Source organism: Rhinolophus sinicus, linkage group LG04 (genome assembly GCF_036562045.2).
Source record: "Rhinolophus sinicus isolate RSC01 linkage group LG04, ASM3656204v1, whole genome shotgun sequence".
Taxonomy (NCBI): domain Eukaryota; kingdom Metazoa; phylum Chordata; class Mammalia; order Chiroptera; family Rhinolophidae; genus Rhinolophus; species Rhinolophus sinicus.
In genome coordinates this window covers 107947646-107966226 of record NC_133754.1, presented here as the reverse complement: position 1 = coordinate 107966226, position 18581 = coordinate 107947646, and the positions used below count along the sequence as shown (strand labels likewise).

At 41.1% G+C, this 18581-nt stretch overlaps 1 protein-coding gene across 2 annotated transcripts in view; it reads left to right on the top strand.

Annotated features, from left to right (window-relative positions):
* Window positions 1-909: 909 nt before the first annotated feature.
* Window positions 910-18581, top strand: part of LOC109437996 (contactin-associated protein-like 3) — a 194336-nt gene continuing 176664 nt past the window's right edge. For both annotated transcript variants that reach the window (XM_019717554.2, XM_019717553.2), the window contains exon 1: window positions 910-1122. In XM_019717554.2, coding sequence (XP_019573113.2) covers window positions 1038-1122 — 85 coding nt within the window. In that variant the 5' untranslated portion in view covers window positions 910-1037. The remainder of the gene's footprint in view (window positions 1123-18581) is intronic.

Genomic DNA, 18581 nt, shown 5'->3' with positions numbered 1-18581 from the left:
GGATGTCTTTTCCTTTATATTTAATCATTTTTCAGTATGTCCCTTTTGGGAATTCTTACTAAAAAACATGACTGAAATGGAATACACGTACAGAAGATAGGAGTTGTTTCACAAGTCTTCATTCATCAATTTAGTCAATTCACCTACTTAGCATAATTTCACTTCTTGTGTGATAATATTTGGAATAATATTCCTTCTCCCAGGATGCCAGTTTATGGTTTTATGTATCTACTGATCATAACTGTCAAGTATCCGAGCAGGAATATGCATAACAAAATGCTGACACTATAGCAGAAGCAGGGTGTGTTTTTAATTTTTTAAAAACGAAGTTATATTTTTATTTGTACAGTTTCACTGAGATATCACTTGACATACAACACTGTAGTTTAGGGTGTACAGTGTGATGATTTGACACTTGTATATATTGCAAAATTATAACCATAATAAGGTCCATTAAGGTGTTTTTAATGATTCATTAAATTAGTTTAAAAAAGTCTTCTTCACGTTGGTTTTCAATACATGTAAATATTTTCTTCAAACCTGATTAGTTATTTCTGTCTTAACTTCTCCTTTTCAACTAAAAAAAAAATGACTAGCACCAATGCTAAAGCTCAATGCTAATGCTCAGGCATCATCATAGTGGCCTCTCAGCCTGAAGTTCATTGAACTGCTCAGCTGTTGAGAGTGGGAAACCCGCGGGTGAAGGAGCGAGCGCCGCGCTTTCGCAGCGACCTGCCGGATCTCCAAAAGCGCAGCTTTAAGGCCAAAGGCGGTCCACGGTGTGACGCGCTCTTCCGCCCACCACCGCCAGGGGCGCCCGGGCCGCGCGGAGCTCTGCACGGTGGGAGCGGGCGGAGCGGGCAGGGCTGGCGGGGTGGGTGTGGCCGCAGGTGGGGGCGCATCCCGGCGGCTGCGCGGGATCCCAGGGCGCGCAACCCCGAGCTCAGGAGAGCCAAGGGGAGGGCGCGGCAGGGCCCTCGCGGAGCAGCTGCCCGACAGCTTTGGCCTCGCGGTGCGGAGCTCAGGCAACTGTGAACATGAACCTTGTGGCGGGAGCCTTTCTCAGGATGCTCTTCCTTTTGTCTGTTCAGCCCCGGAGCACAGGAGTAGCAGGGAACACTTGTGAGTACAGCGCATCTTTCCAAACTTATACTGACAACACTGCTTTGTGTTTCTGTTTTTAATGGACATTTACAGATGGAGTCCCTAGCATGTTTCTGGAAATGAGGCATTAAAAAAGCATCTCCAAGTGTCAGCGCTAAGACAGGATGGTGTACGATGATTGTCCTCTTGTCAGGTCTAAAATGCGCTAAACCGGTTTTGACCATTTTGTCTGAGCTAATCCTAGGCTGTGGTATTGAATAGTCATTGAGGAAGCTCAAGTTCTAGTGAAACCTAAAATCCGCGTGAGAGTGTTGAGACGCGAGGAGAGACCAGCGGGAGAGTAGCGTGAGATAACAAGAGAACAGCAGGCCAATGTAGTCATGTATTTGTGGTACAAATGCATTTTGTAGCAACCGCGGCCGGCCTTTCGGGTCCTGCATCAGCACTGAGGTTTGCGGCTGGCGCTCTGCGGAATCAGTGGGCGACCCAGAGCTCCGGTGGAGTGCAAGGGCTCCCCGCAGAGCCCACCCGGACAGCCTGGAGAAAGTCCCCTCCGAAGGGAAAACAGCTGCCATTCAGGATTATTTACAAGGGTACCGGCTTGTATTTTGTGACATGTTGTGTTTCCTACTTGTCCTTCGGTGAGGATCTGTTCTGGACCAGCACTCTGAGTCTAATCTAAAGATGCTAGCCCGATTATCTCAGCCGACCTCAAGGCGTTTTAAACTGGAAATCAGAAAAAGTTTTAAAAGTGTTAGTGAGATTGACGGCCCCATCACAGGGCTTCTCTTTCCTTGAGGAATTTTAAGGAAGTCCCCCTTATCCTCCCTCCCAGCGCACGCTCATCAAGAATACACACACACACACACACACACACACACACACACACACACATTCATTTATATTAAATCAGGCTGTGGGTTATTGGAAAAGCCTGTGTGCTCTTCAAGAAAGTGCTAGTAGGCTTCTTGGGAAACTGACCTTGCTGTTGGGCATCCAGATTTAGCTGTTGGGGGTCCAAGTCTGCCATCACCAGAAAGTTCACCACCAAATGGAAAGCATTGCAAAGTTACCCTCCCACGCATTCACCCTTATATGCAGGGAGTCTGTGACGATGTTGTACTGTCATCATTTAGTATTCACTCATTTAATGCCAAATTATGTGTATGAATCACTCCTAAAAATGAGTTTTAGTCTCCTTTATGCAAATACTGCCCTGTATTTCAGATACAATTTGAATTTAGCTTTCTGCAACAACCTTCATGAATGATTTAAATTAGGTATTTATATAAAATCTAATCCTTAGGTCCTGCAACAGAGCATTTTTCATTTTGCTAAGAAATTTAAAATGGCTAGTACTAAATGATTTGCTTGTATAAATGAAGTGTAGAATAATTCGACATACAACACTGAAGTACAATTAAAAAGTCACTGGAGGTCATTTTACTTAAAGCAAAGATGGCTTCAGAAATCAGAGAGAAACAGAGTGCCCTGTTGCCTTTCTGGTTTCCTTAGCTGTAATTACAGGATATTGACAAGATCAGTTGTTTTGATATTTCTTTATATTTCTATTTGTAGTTTATTCCCTAAAATCCATGGAGATATCACATTCTTTTACACTGAACATCCTTTTTAGGACTCACATCCTCTAAGGTGCTCCATGTCTCAATATCCATGCAGATATCTGTGTGTAAATTGGATTTGTCATTCTGTCTGGGTCTCTCGCTGATGTCAATGCTAGTTTTCATATTTCAGCCTCTTTTTATTTAGATGTATTTACTACTGTTATTCAATAGTCAAATTAAAGTCCCTATGTAAATCTGCATTGCTAATATCATTTTAGATACTAAAGTTAGAATCCTCGATCACCATAAGCATGGCTATTGATAGTTCTTCAAGCATCAAGTATATATTTATTTCAACCACTTTGTAGATTTAAAGATTCATAGTCTACACAAATTGCATTTGACCATTTCTTGGTGATCTCATTTTGACAGTATCATTTGTAGCAGTAGAAATAATGGTGAATGAATCTCATTGTGGTCTCGATCAGCTAATTTGCCCAATTCAATTTGTCTTTAACTCTTGAATAATTGGAAATTGTGTATTTGTATTGCATATGTGTGTATAAGCAAGGTAGTTCAAACATTATTTGAAATCTGTTATTATTACTGAGTGAAGGTAGAGGGGTCTGTCTAGTCCTGCCCTGTTATTTGAGAAATTCTACGGAAGAGTTTGCCATCAGGGTGGGATTTAGGCTATGAACAAGAAATGGTGAACGTGAGCATTGCTCAAGCTTTTTGATGGCTAACCTTTTTTACTTAGAAGTATTTAAAAATTCAAATAATCTTTTCAGACATGACTTTAACAAAAATGAAATATTATTGAGTACTAATAAGAAATTAATGAGAACTGTGCATCATTTTTTAAAAGAGCTTTATCTTCTTCCCACATGGTCCCAATGACAGTGTTACTCTATAGCTAGTTTTCAGCAGTAAATCAGTCAGCCAGGGGGTCAGCCTGGGTGAGGATTTGTCATCAGACATCTCCTCAAGGAGCAGGACTTGCTTAAAACATCTGACATCTCAGAGGTTCTGCACGTTTTGATCTGACATCTCAGAGGTTATACACATTTTGACGTGAACCTTTTTAATCAATGGGACATTTTAAGTCAGGAGGATTCTGCACAGGGGGAAATTGTTTCTAAATGGTCAAGATAATAGGCTTTTTATTTTTTCTCTTTATTCTCTGTCTTTTTGAAAATGAAACAAACTGAATGGACTGCATCCTCTAAAATATGACCTAGGGCCTGATATATATATATATATATATATATATATATATATATATAATAATTATTATTATTATTATTGGGGAATATTGGGGAACAGTGTGTTTTTCCAGGACCCATCAGCTCCAAGTCAAGTCTGGTTGTGGAGGGTGCAGCTCACTGGCCAAATGTGGGAATCCAGCTGGTGACCTGGGTGTTATGAGCACTGTGCTCTAACCAGCTGAGCCAACTACCCACCCCGGGCCTGATATTTTAAAAATGTGAATAGCTAGCTACCTGGTCTGACTTCTAGATCTCTGTCCTCGTCAAGATAAGTGTGTTATATGAAGATGTCTTCCTGAATGGAGCTCAGAGGAAAGTGTGAGTATAGATTCCAAGCTAGTCCTGTTTTCTAGAAGTTGTGCAGACAGTTCTTCCCCGTCCCACAAAGAGGCGCAAATGGAGGGAGGAAGGTGATAGCTCTCTGCTTTAGAATTATCCTTGTGAAAGTACTATTTCTTTATGAATTTCAAGACCTTTTGGGAGGAAGAAGAAACATAATCAGAATAAGAAAATGTCAACCTTTGCTAGCTTGTTTAGTATTGTAAGTCTGTCTCTTGGGTTGTCATCACTGAGGAGTAATGTTCATCTTCCCCCCGACTTCCAAACAATATAATTGGAAGTTAATTTACAGCTGAAGTATTTCCCCATGTAAATAAAGTATAAGCTATACCTGATAGCGCATGTCCCCTCCACACATTCCAGTCATTGATAGGGATTATTGGATATAAATTGTGACATTTTTAGATCCAGGGATTCAATTTAGTGTGACAGAGTCAGTCCTACCCTGTTATATACCAGCACTTGTAATTTTCTCTAGAAGCTTCTTTCTGTTTCCTTCCCCTGTCAAAAGTGCCCTTCTCATTGCAAGATGAAAAAAAAATATGTCTGGCCCACTGCAGGTAGGGCATACTCTTTGAATCGCTCATCTGAGAGTAAAAATCGGGACTTGTTTTTGTCCATTAGTGCCTCTCTTCTTCCCATCGCATCCTGCATACATAGTGAGAGGTGTGTCTGCCCATGGTTGGGGGTCCAGATCAGGCCCATTTTGTTGGCCAACATGGGTAACAAACCCATGAGCTTCACGCATACCTAGCACTTGACCTAAGCAATAAGCGTATTAGCACCTCAGTTTGAAGATTTGTGTCAAATCTGAACCCTTTCTTCATTGGAGCGTTAACTCTGTTTGTGCCAAGGCATCACTCTGTATCATCTTTGGTGAAAGTATATTAGTATAATCCTGTAATAGTGATTATCCCACAATAGTATCCCTTTGAAATATAAACAACATACATATATGATCTAATAGAGAGACACTTGCAGTGTATAAATTATCCTAATCCAATAACATGATTGACTTCAGTTATTTGGTATAAAAATATGAGTGCAGAACGGAGGAACTGAACATAATGTTACAATTGCTAACAAGTATAAAATGATGGGCATTTATTTCAGCAAATGTCTACAAGTGTGTTTGCTATATGTCTCTTCTCCAGGATTTTGATTTGCAGAAATCCTGTCATCTCAGTGGGCATGGATTCTTTGCAATTACTTACTAAGTGTAAACATTCTTTATTTCTATGTGAGTCCATTCCATCTCCCATAATGTCATGAGTGCTAGAGGTTCAATACAGTCTATAGAGAAGTTTCCGCTTTGGCTAATATGGACTAAAGTCCTGCTGATGTTTTAATTGATTCAGGCTCTTCTTTCCTCAGTAGCGCTCTTAGTGTTTCTCTAGAGAGAATTTGACCTTCCAAGTTCATCAGTGTGATGCAGATGGGCAGTGAATCCATTTGTGGATGTAGTGAAATGTTGGGGAAAAGGAGTCAGAATATAGGGCTGAGGGCTTTCATAGGCACTGGAGCTGGGACTTTTTGGAACGAGCCTTCAACAAGCTGGCAAACAGAACCTTGTGGATAGTAATTGAATACATTTCCCATAAATTGAAGTCAGGATGTTTCTGAAGACTTTGAGAAAACAAAACCATTTTCTCTCCAAAATACTTCCATAGTCACGTGACTATCAACAGCGTGGTAGGCAGGGGTAGGTAGAGCTAAGTTTTGTGGGACCTGAGGCTTACACAATTTTGGGAAAGTAAGCAGAAACAAACAGAATGACCCTGACCCTGAAGACATGTTATGAGTGACCCTCCCAGGCTGGGAAGGGTGCTATAGGGAGAGGACTGGAGCTTAAGAAAATGCGCTTTTTTACTGGAGTTGATTTGGGGGGAAAAAACCCCAAATCATTTGAAAGTTCTTAAACATATTCACTAACAGACAAATTTCAATTAGCTGAGTAAATTTTCAGTTAAAATTTCCCTTTAAATCAAAAACAGAATTTGGATATAAAAGTATAAAAATAGCTCAAAAATTTTGAAGTAATAGATCCAAGGTTTACCTGAAATTCCAGTTTTCTAAATAACAAAGATGAAATTAACCTCAGATCTTCTTTCCACTTACTGTGTAGAACCTTTAAAGGCTTGGCTTCAAAGGTATTCTGCAGAGTGACTTTTCCAGTGTCCCCACGCCACCTGCCACCTATCCCCCTGTGGCGCTGGTCACTTTAGGTGTCTGTCGCTTTCTATTGAATAACTTCTGAAAACTGAATTATTTATCTGTTTATTTTTGAAAGGCATTAAACCAAATATAATATGTTTCTTCAAGATATAAAGACTTGTTTTTCCTAGTTTGAATTCTGTGGCACAGGATTATGTGTTTTAAATGTCTTTTATCATGTGTTAAGAAAGTTACTGTAACTTGTGAATCCTGGACGAAGAGGATATGACAGCATGACCTTTGACCTTATGTATAAGCATTGTTTAATAGGCCCACAAGATTGTTTAATTATGTGGAAGAATGTACCCAAGTTTGACTTGGTCATTTACTAGTATTTGATTAGAATTTAGACACTGAGTTATAAGTTACATTGATGAGTTCTTTTTTTTTTCAGGTGCGAATGGTTTTATTGCCCAGTAGGACATGAATCAGTTTTTTTGTGTAAACTAGCAATCTTATTCTAACATTATTTTATAAATGCCTGTAAATTCCCAGTTTCTCAAAACGTACTTTTACCGTATCATTCATTGGTGAGTTTATAAATCTTGGGTCTCCATTTGTTCTATAGTTGTAGGAGTTGTGTTTTTCACTTTTGAAAATAGTGCTTTGACACAGAGTGCACATGTCTTTTAGGTGTGCACATAGCATTGTGCGATAATGACTGTGCTTAGTTTGGTTGTTTCTTGTTCATTGGAAACCTTGCTCTGCAATAATATAACAGAGAGTCTGGCTTGCATCAGAAGGAAAAAATATCCTCCTTCAGTTCTAGATAATGGGTATTACTGATTTGAAATATAATTGAAACATAAAGCCTTTGACATTTTAAGTAGTTTACAATTAAAAACTATAGAATTTTTATTTAAATACTAGTGGTGCCAGAAAAACGTATACACATTTGAAGAGATGCTATCTATGCATTACTTTTCGAAGTTGAATTGAATTACGGTGGCAATGTGTAGTATGACGTTTGCTCAGAAAGTGTTTTGGGGGATGATTGATTTTACTTCCAACAAGTATTAGAATTTTAATACAGTTGTTTCCTTTTTAAAAATGTGTAATCATTTTTTGGCACCTTCTGTATATACCCATTTAATAGACCAGTAAAAAACAACAACAACAAAAAACAAACAAACAAAAAAAAACCTCCCTCGAAGGTTGTAAATCACAGATGAAAAAAATGGTGTGATATATCGTTTCTATGTGCCTTTTATTAACTTTTTGCTTTGCAGTACTTCTGGATAAGATACTTATGGAGGGTGTGTCAGTTTTATCCAACTCGTGGAAAACCACATGAAAAAAGTTTGCTGTTTTAAACTGACAAATACAGTGTTTTTGGATGTCATTCTAAGGGCTGAGATAAATGGTGTGCCAGTTATTTAAATTTATTTCGTCTGAAATCTTATTAAGATGTGACTTTTAAATACTGTCTAACTTGTGGTTCCGTCACCTGCCTTCACGATTGTCCCATGGAGAAGGAAATTGTATGCCATGTGTTCCTGTGGGAGGAAGGGGCTAGTTTCAGCCCTGTTTGGAATCTATGGCAGTTTCTATGACCTTCTGTAGCCACTTGAACGCTGAGGCTTAGACCTCATGTCCTGATTCTCCTTTCAGTATCATTCCATTCCTTGGCGTGTTCAAGACCCAGCAGAAGATTTCTCTGGGCTTGTGAGCAAGCAGTGAAATTACTGTTTAGATTCATGTGGCAGTAACCTGCTGCCTTGAAACATTAAGTCAGGTTCTACCTGCAGTACTCAAGTCTGTAATTAGTTTTTAATTTAACGTCTATAAATTCTCAGGTAAATGGAGAGCTTGATAAAGTCAAGCCAAACACACTATTTCTAGGATTGGTGAACTGATGGCAAAAGGCGCAGAGTGATCACTGTGTAAATGTGCAAATTCTCGTGTCCCTTGGGGGAGGTGGATGGTAGACAGAGCTGCTGAAGGAATTAAAAACCACTGTCAGTAGTTGTCAGAGAGGCATATAGTGGATTAGGCGGCAGTTCTGTTAGGCAGAATTGCATTCTTTCCTGTTTGGTACCAGGCAAAATATTCTCCACTTTGAATTTCTGAGCATGTGAGCAATTAAGAACTACAACACCACCCCGGCCCTGGTGAAACTATTGCCTTCCTATTCCTGAGCTGCTTTGTGTTCCCGAGTTCGTAGAACCCACAGTGCTTGACCTGCCTCTGAGGCCCACCCAGGTCCCGGCCCCTGTGAGTACAGTGCTGAGGTGGCTGGAAGGGTTTGATCTCAGGCCTTTAGCTGTAATAAAGGGAAACTGATTAGCATTAGAAATCAGTGATTTGATTCAGGTCATTAAAGTGACTTTAATCAAAATATCTATTATGGAAGCAAGTATTGTAAGAGCTGTTAACTATTTTAATGTCTTAGATTTGGCTGATTTAAGAAAAATAAATGTCTACTTATAGACATCTGTTCAAATGTTTGGAGGTAATCAAATTAAGGATTTGTTATTTAGCTTTACTTTCGCTGTGTTTTCGATGTTTAGACACCAGAATAGGAACATCACCACACTAAAAGTAATGCAACATAAACAGAAAAAAATAAATAGCTGTGTAATGTCATCAAGTTAACTAGCTGCTACGTGTCTGATTCTTTGGCTTCCTTGCAATACATCAGTTCATGGAAGTTGTGACAGGAAAACCTGTCTTTTCAGAGCATATCCTTTGCTATGGTGTGAAATGCACAATCATTGCTGAGAGTTAACGAAATTGGGGAACTGAGGAGGATACGTTGAATAGAGTTTAAGATATATTTAAGAGAGTTTAAGGAAGCAAACACCAAATTACTCTTTGCTTTCTTAAGGTTACAAGGAAATTTTCTGAAAAAACATTTTTCAGGCATAGTATACAGTAGAGTTGATGGTCTCAGAGTCAGTTAGTTACCCATTAGAGAAAATCAAATGATCAATTTTGAACTACATATAGTTCAGGGATAAGAAGACACCATATTGGTTTCCTTGATCATAAGAATAAAATTTTGATGATAATAATTTACTATTCTTTGTCACGGTGAACCACTAACCCGAAAACCTGATCTTTGAGAGATACACATCACTACTGATGATTAATCTCATTCCTTCTTGTAAGTGACCTGTCATTTGTTGGGAGACACTGCATGTTTGCCTAGAAAAAGATCCTTTACCTTGTGAGTATTGTTGAAAGGTGAAGCAGGAGGGAGTGGGAAGATACAATTTGTAGGCTAGCACGCATTTTACCGTGAAGAGGACATATATTGTGTCATTAACCACGGTCCCGTTCTCCAGGGATGACCCTGGGAGCTCCTCCTCAGCCCCACCCCAGCGACCCCTGTGCAGAGCCTCCGTGAGCATCTTCCTGCTCCATTTTCCCGGATGGAGGATGACCGGCTGTGATGCCAAGTGATTACCGGAGTCAACTGGCGTGGGTTCGGCTGGGCATCACGGTGTCCTTCTTCCTTCACTGCTTCCCATGGGATCCATTCCCTCAGAGGTCTTCCACTGTCACTTCATCTCACAGATGTGGGAGGGACTGAGAGGGAAGGTGGCAGCGAGAATGACAAAGTGGCACCGCACACAAAAGAACACTTTCCAGGCCTTAATGGTTGTTTGATTGTATGTGGAGTGATAGAAATTGGAGTGTCAGGATTGGGGTATTGGCCAACATCTCTCGGTGATAAATGACAGAGAAGCCAATCAAATGTTCCTAAACAAAAAGGGGTTTCATGTTCGCACGGTTGGATGCATTGCTGACTGTGCCATCAGGGTACGCCTCTCCTCACATTTCAGTCGGTCTTCCCCACGCTGCGTGGTGCTCAGGCAGCATTCTGCAGGCAGCTCCATGACCCAGGTCAGACCGCTGCAACACTAACAGGGAGAATGCTCTCCTCCACTGGGGCTTTGGCCCCCTTCTCCTTGAAGCTCTAAGCACTTATTTATTTGTCCCCTCGCCCATGCTCCAAAGAGCAGCGGCTTCATTTTTCTTTGTGGTTGTTCCCACTCCCTAATCCACAGAGCTCAGGGTGGTCCTGGGAGACAGTGGGTTCTCCATATGTATATTTGTTTAGTGAGTGAAGAGGTGAGTGATTCTTTCCCAAAACATCCAGAAATTATGATATTACAGTTGTTAGATATTTTTGTTAAATTTTGTACATTTTTAAAGTCACGTGGTCTTCTAGAAGCATGAACAATTAATCCTTTCATGTTCATCGTGGGTATTTAAAAAATTGTGCAAGTTTTCTTTTTTTTTTTTCTTTTTTAATTTATTGGGGTGACAATTGTTAGTAAAATTACATAGATTTCAGGTATACAATTCTGTATTACATCATCTATAAATCCCATTGTGTGTTCACCACCCAGAGTCAGTTCTCCTTCCATCACCATATATTTGATCCCCCTTACCCTCATCTCCCACCCCCCACCCCCCTTACCCTCTGGCAACCACTAAACTATTGTCTGTGTCTATGAGTTTCTGTTTCTCATTTGTTTGTCTTGTTCTTTTGTTGTTTTTGGTTTATATACCACGTATCAGTGAAATCACATGGTTCTCTGCTTTTTCTGTCTGACTTATTTCGCTCAGCATCATACTCTCAAGATCCATCCATGTTGTCACAAATGTTCCTATATCATCTTTTCTTACCGCCGAATAGTATTCCATTGTGTATATATACCACAATTTCTTTATCCATTCATCTATCGAAGGACATTTTGGTTGTTTCCATGTCTTGGCCACCGCAAACAAAGCTGCAGTGAACATTGGAGCACACGTGTCTTTATGTATAAATGTTTTCAGATTTTTGGGTAGATACCCAGGAGAGGGATTGCTGGGTCATATGGTAATTCTATTCATAATTTTTTGAGGAACCACCACACTGCCTTCCATAACGGCTGCACCAGTCTGCATTCCCACCAACAGTGTATGAGGGTTCCTTTTTCTCCACAGCCTCTCTGTTACTAGAGGCTTGTTGATGATAGCCATTCTGATTGGGGTGAGGTGATATCTCATTGTGGTTTTTATTTGCATTTCTCTGATGATTAGTGATGTTGAGCATTTTTTCATATGTCTATTTGCCATTTGTATGTCCTCTTTGGAGAAATGTCTCTTCAGGTCCTCTGCCCATTTTTCAATTGGGTTGTTTGTTTTTTTGTTGTTGAGTTGCATGAGTTCCTTATATATTTTGGATATTAGCCCCTTATCGGAGGCACTGTTTGCAAAAATCTTCTCCCATTCAGTTGGTGGCCTCTTTATTTTGACGATGGTTTCTTTTACTGTGCAGAAGCTTTTAAGTTTTATATAGTCCCATTCGTTTATTTTAGCTTTTACTTCCCTTGCCTTTGAAGTGAAATTCATAAAATGCTCTTTGAACCCAAGGTCCATAAGTTTAGAACCTATGTTTTCTTCTGTGCAGTTTATTGTGTCAGGTCTTATGCTTAAGTCTTTGATCCATTTTGAATTAATTTTGGTACATGGTGACAGATAGCAGTCCAGTTTCATTCTTTTGCACATGGCTATCCAATTCTCCCAGCACTATTTATTGAAGAGGCTGTCTTTCCTCCATTGTATGTTTTTTGCTTCTTTGTCAAAAATTATCCGTCCATACTTACATGGTTTTATTTCTGGGTTCTCAATTCTATTGCATTGGTCTATGTGTCTGTTTTTCTGCCAATACCATGCTGTTTTGATTATTGTAGCCTTGTAGTACAAGCTAAAGTCAGGAAGTGTGATACCTCCATTATTGTTCTTTTTTCTTAAGATTGCTTTGGCTATTCGGGGTCCATTGCTTTCCTATATACTAACAATGAAATCTCAGAAAAAGAAATACAAAAAAAAATTCCTTTTGCAATTGCAGCAAAAAGAATAAAATACCTCGGAATAAACTTAACCAAGGATGTGAAGGACCTATATGCTGAAAACTATAAGACATTTTTGAAAGAAGTTGAAAAAGACACAAAGAAATGGAAAGACATTCTGTGCTCATGGATTGGAAGAATCAACATAGTTAAAACGGCTAAATTACCCAAAGCAATATACAGATTTAATGCAATCCCCATCAAAATCCCAATGGCATTTTTTAAAGAAATAGAACAAAAAATTATCAGATTTGTTTGGAACAGTTTTCAGTGGTTCTACAATTATGTAATAGGAAGAATTAAATAATTTTGTCTCCAGTTTTCACCGGAGAAAATTGAGAAACTTAAAGGATAAGAAATTAGTCTAAACTTTGAAAATAAATGATTTCTTCACTCAAGAAATATTTATTAGGTACTTTCTCCATGAAGTGAGTTACATACAAGTAACATTTATAGAGTGAAACTGTGAATGATGACAATTGCAATACAGGTATTTAGGTAATTCATGTGAACAGTGTGTGAGCAGAAGAATTAAAAGATGCATACTTCATTGCTCTGTGACCATTTTAACAATTCGTGTGTAGTTTGTGGAATATTAGACTTTGTCCCTTAAAACGGACATTTCAGATTTATATGCAAGCAAGGCAGTTCTTCAGTTAATGAGCTGTGGCTATTTAAAATCTTTCAAAACTAAATATCTAGGGCAATATCAATAATATGAGTCAATAGCTGAGTTTCCCAAGTGTGTCTTTCCAGGCACTACGTTGGGAGGGTTTCAGATTTTTGAAATTGTGTCTTGCACTAGCCAACTTTCCAACACTGCTAAATGCTAACCATAGAATCTAATAGGCCACGTGGAGCAGCTGTCCGGCTCTCCTGGCACAGGCGAGTTTTCATCCATCGCAGACATCTCTCAGCATCTGTGCTGAGCAGCATGCATTTCCTTCTTTGAAGAACAGTGTGTCTGCCTTGAGTTCCCAGATATCATCAGTTGCATCTGAAATGCTCTGGTTTGGTGGGCCAAAGTAAAATATGCACTAAATCAGAACTTCAGGGATGGGCTGAGGAATTGCCAATTTTTAAAATGCCCCCTGTGCTTTTTACTCCTGTTCAAGTTTGGTGACAATTACACTGATGTAAGGGGTTAGAGGTCCTGCCTGAGGCCCTGGGAGAGCCCCTAGCAGGTATCCTTTAGCCAGAATGCCTGTTTCACTCTCACTAGTATATTGGGAAGCCATCTAATTTAATGTATGAAAAGAGTCCTTTGGGTGTCAGTAAAACTACGGCTGTGTCTATTTCTACCATGAATTTTATTGCACAGAATTGCATAATCTTAAAGGATAAGACAAATCTAGAGATGTTACTTTCTCCTAATGCAGACATGTTCTCTTCTTTCCATTTGTGAATTCTTTCTGAAAAACAGCTGAGTGCAATGGATTGTTGAATTTTACTGCCATGTCATGTTTAAGGAGGAGCAAAACTGTCTTTTGCAGTCAGTGCTTTGTGGGTGATCCCTTTCTGTTAGTGAGAGCTCCTCTCCTCTGTGTTTTCCTTCATTCCACTATCACATTCCTGCCCCACACTAGGTCTGGAAATTAAGAGGGCATGCTTTTCCTGTTAGAAGGAATTTGGCTGTTTCAATGTTTTAAGGTCAATATATGTCAGGGTTGATATATAACTTATATATGGAGATTTAAGGTGTAGCTCTCCAACTTGCAGTTAATTGAATTCAGTAAACATTTATCAAGTGCCTACCATGCGCCAGGCATTGCAATGGAAGTTGAAGAAATAAAGATAAATATTGTTTCTTTACAAAAACCTTCAGATCCTATGAGAGAAGTAGGCTGATTCATTAAAGCAGCTCTCGTTGTAATTTAGAACCACCCCTATCACTGGGAATCTGTCCCTTTTGCTGAATGTAAGTTTTCATTGGCCATGGGTGAACAATAATTGGGATTATTAAAATTTGCCTTTCGAATAGGTCTAAATCCTTGTCTTCTTAGGGTGCTGAAGCAGGACGATCTGGAGGAAACGAACAATTCTCCTTTCACAGCTTTGGTTCCTCTAAGTTTCCGTACAGTTACATACACAGTGTTGCACGATTCTAAAACTGTGAAGGAATAGACTTGATTCTTTCAGTTGCAAGGTCAAGTGCAAGAGCTAAGTTTTGCAAGTAGGATCCTGGAAATGTAAGTTTTTTGTTTGTTTGTTTTAAAAAACAACTCTAAGGTTATGTATTTATCTCCTTCCTCAGTAAAGTTATTTAAATCATAGCCTTCACTCAAGTGAAGTCTCAGGGTTGTTGGTAAAGAGACAGCAGCCTCCCCCCACCCTTTAATAGGTTATTTTTCTGGAGCAGTTTTAAGTTCACAGCAAAATTGAGCAGAAAGTACAGAGATTCCCATATGCCCTCTGCCCCCTCTCCCCACCCCTCACCCCCCACCCTCACAGGCACGGGGTCCTCCACTGTCAACCTCCCCCACCAGAGTGGTACATTTGTTATAACTAATGAACCTCCACTGACACCTGAAATCCACCCAAAGTCCATAATTCACAGTTTACTCCTGATGTCCTGCATTCTGTGGGTTTGGACAAATATATAGTGACATTTATCCACCGTTGTGGTAGCATACAGAATAGTTTCACTGCCCTAAAAATCCCCTGTGCTCTATCTATTTATCCCTTAAACACTGGCAACCACTGATCTTTTTACTGTCTCCATAGTTTTGCCTTTTCTAGAATATGATATAGCTGGAATTCTACAGTATATATGTAGCCTTTTCAGATTGGCTTCTTTTACTTAGTGATATGCAATCAAGTTGCCACATGTCGTTTTGTTACTGGGAATGACATTGTACCTCAGCTCTTTGTCTTCTTGAAAAAAGAATTCAGTCAAGAGACAGTCTGTGCAGCACAGAACAGCAAGAAGTTCATTAGAAAAAGCAAATACACTCTGAGACATGGAGCGGGCTGACCCAAGAGAGGGACGCACGCTCTCCTTACATCGTGTGAGGGTTTTTATCTCTATGGGTAGAATTGTTCCCCACCCCCCACTCCCACCTCCAGCACCTCATTCTTTCATCTGGCACACCTAGTACTCCCTTCTTGCTCCCAAGGTTGTCTGAGCTCATTACAACGGCCCTGAGTAGCAGCGTATACATTGTGAGAAGCGGGATGCTCTCTCTCTCTGTCTCTCTCTCTCTCTCTCTGTCTCTCTCTCTCTCTCTGTCTCTCTCTCTCTCTCTCTCTCTCTCTCTCTCTGTCTCTCTCTCTCTGTCTCTCTCTCTGTCTCTCTCTCTCTCTGTCTCTCTCTCTCTCTCTCTCTCTCTCTCTCTCTCTCTCTCTCTCTCTCTCTCTCCCTCTCCCCCCTCTTTCTCTCTCTCTTCTAACAACACATCCCTTTGACTCAGGGGCATGTGTGAGCCTGGAATCCTGGCAGGCCAATGAGGCATTGGTGTCCTAAGTGAGGGCAGCTGCAAGGGGTCTTGACCCAAGTAGGAGCTGCAGCAAGGGGCTTTCTATCCAGGGCTAGGTCTCTCCTTCTCCTGCTCATTTCTATCTACCCATCCTATCATTCCCCTCTCAAGAGTTTGAGACCCTGAACTCTTAGGAAAGGGGACAATGTGTCTCTTCTGTATCTACTTCCTGCTGAAAGGAAGTGATGTCATAGTCAGGGTCCAATCCTCTTGCTCTCTGTCAGGAGGAAAGAGGTGTTGTCCCTGTACTTTCAGCAGGTAGGAGGCAAACGCGGTGCGACATTGTTGAGAGGAGACTGGTTAAATCTGAGTCTTCTGGAGGGACAGGTTGGAATTTCTGGAGGGACATCATTTTTAAGTGGAACTGTTGTAATCTGGAGGAGATAAATTTGACAGGTAGATTAAAAAGACATGGGCCGAATAGCAGTAGAAGCAATATACAAACTAAAGGCCATAGTAAGGGTAGAAACCAAGTTATGGCAGGTAGAATGTCTTTTACCGCCTGCCCGATAGAGTCAGTCATTGGACATTCCTTTGCAAAATTATGAAGCTATTCAGCCTGATTATATATATCTTTTAAATATCTTCTTCTACTTGACTGGTGGCATTTATACAAGTGCAGCAAGTCTTACTAATTACTGCACATACTCCCCCTTGTCCAGCTAATAAGTAATCAAGGGCTAGTCAGTAGTCAAAGACAACATTTGTAAACGAACCGAGGCACCCCCGGAGATTCTGGAGGCAGCTCCGATGCCTTGAGCTAGGGCAGCTAGGACTTTGTTAGGGTGGTTAAAGTAGCCTCACGATAGGCAGATCCTCCCCAAGAGGCTGCTAGACCAACGGCAGCCCCAGTACCAACTAAATGAGTCCTACGGCCTGTTTGGCTTGGGGATGAGTGATGTTATGAACCGTGATTGATATGCCCCAAAGGCCTAAAAACCCTAAGGCACGTCCTTCAAACTGAGACTTGTCAATACATGTGTAGCCAGGGTGATAGGAGAGTGGTGGTAGACCCACCTGGCAACTTTTCGTTGGGTAGTTCATTTTGAGGAGGACCACAGAGAAATAAATACCCTGGAGGGGGGTACAAGCTCGATGTGGAAGGAGGACTTAAACCATGTGGTCAGACCTGAGCCCCAAGGAGGAGCTCTGTTGGATTGGGGAGAGGAAAGGTCTCCCCTTAGCTCAGCATCCCTGGGCCTTGTTGGTACCCATGCTGCTCTTGGAGGTCGGTGGCGAAGTTTCCGAGATGTTGTTGCCTGTCTGTCGTGAGCTCTGTGACTAGCTGGACACCAGAAGGTAGTATTTGGAGGACCCCTTTTAGAAATGTCAAAGGTAATGGGCTAATAGGGGCACTGGACAGACAAGAGGTAGCCTCCCTCTCGATACGTACAGAAGTGACAAGGGCTAGATGTGGATGTACAGTTGACGGTTCTGACCCTAGTTGTATCAGACCGATTAACGAGTGGGGTGCGGTGAGTGCAGCCCAGACGTGTAGCTGAGAAGTCTAACCTGACAACCAAGGGAACTCCTTGGGGACCCTTGAAAGAAAGATAAGGCTGAGATTAAAATGGGCAGACTGAAACTAGAGAGAGGAGGGGTGTTCCGGGCTGCGTGTGGCATATCTAGCAGTCAGAGAGGCGATTTCCCTTTGCGATTATGTTGGGAAAGTTTGCAAGGGTGTTAGTCTCCCATTCTCCCTGAAAGGGCTGGGAATGTAATAGAACTAGGAGAACTAATATCATGTTGATGATTTAGCCTGATTGTATAAGAAACAATTATTTAGTGGGGTGCCAGGAGGGATATAAGTAAAAAAAGAATAAGAGCTGGGAGGAAAATCAAATAGTAAATAGTAGTCGGTGTTAGTTATTAGTACTTAGTGGCACTTTCTTGAATAATAACTTGAGGCCTTCTAGAGGTTTGCAGGAGCACTGGGATCCAGATGGCACATCTTCTCCTACATCTCCTTTCCAGGGTTTTATCAGGGAGTGATGGATCCAGCTAGAGACTCCTGGCACTGTAGGGGTAGATAGCTATAGGGGTAGAAAGTGACACAGTGAAAGGCCTCCCATAGAAAGCATCATAAGGGCTGAGTTATAGGGAAGCCTGTGGGTGTACTTGAACCTGCAACAGAGCTATTGGTAGAAGGTTAAGCCATAGTTGAAAGGTTTCTTGACAGAGCTTTCCAGAGTCCATTTTCAAGTCTGATTTGCTTGTTTTACATTTCCTCTAAGGTATAGGCCAATGGTAAGGAACAGGCTGAGTATGAGCCCAAATCTAGGGGCTCTATTTATCCCCATAACCAAATAGGTTTTAGAGGAAATAGGTCCAGAGTGAGCCATCAAGACAGAATAAGTGGCTCCCATATCAATCAGGAAATTAACAGGTTTACCTGTCATGTCAAGGGTGACCTGCAGTTCCTCCCCTGTGAATGAGAACAGCCTTTTTGCGGGGGGAATCGGGGAACAGCTGGGAACCTCAGTCAGTCACAGCCATTTATAGGGAAGGAGTTAATCCTTGCTCCCTTCAAAGCAGGGGACGAGGGTCCCTTTTCTAGTGCGGTTTTCATTTGCACAGGGGCAGCGCTGCTTTGCAGGATTAGGACACCCCTCACTCCCGTGGTCTGAGCTTGCACGTCCAAAGCAGGCTCCTTTACCTGGTGTTCTTCTGGGGCTGCTGGGGTGGCCCTGAGGTGGCTCTGGGCTTGGCCTGTCTATAACTGCAGCCAAAAGTCTGGCCTGTCTCTGGTGTTGTCTGTGATCTAGT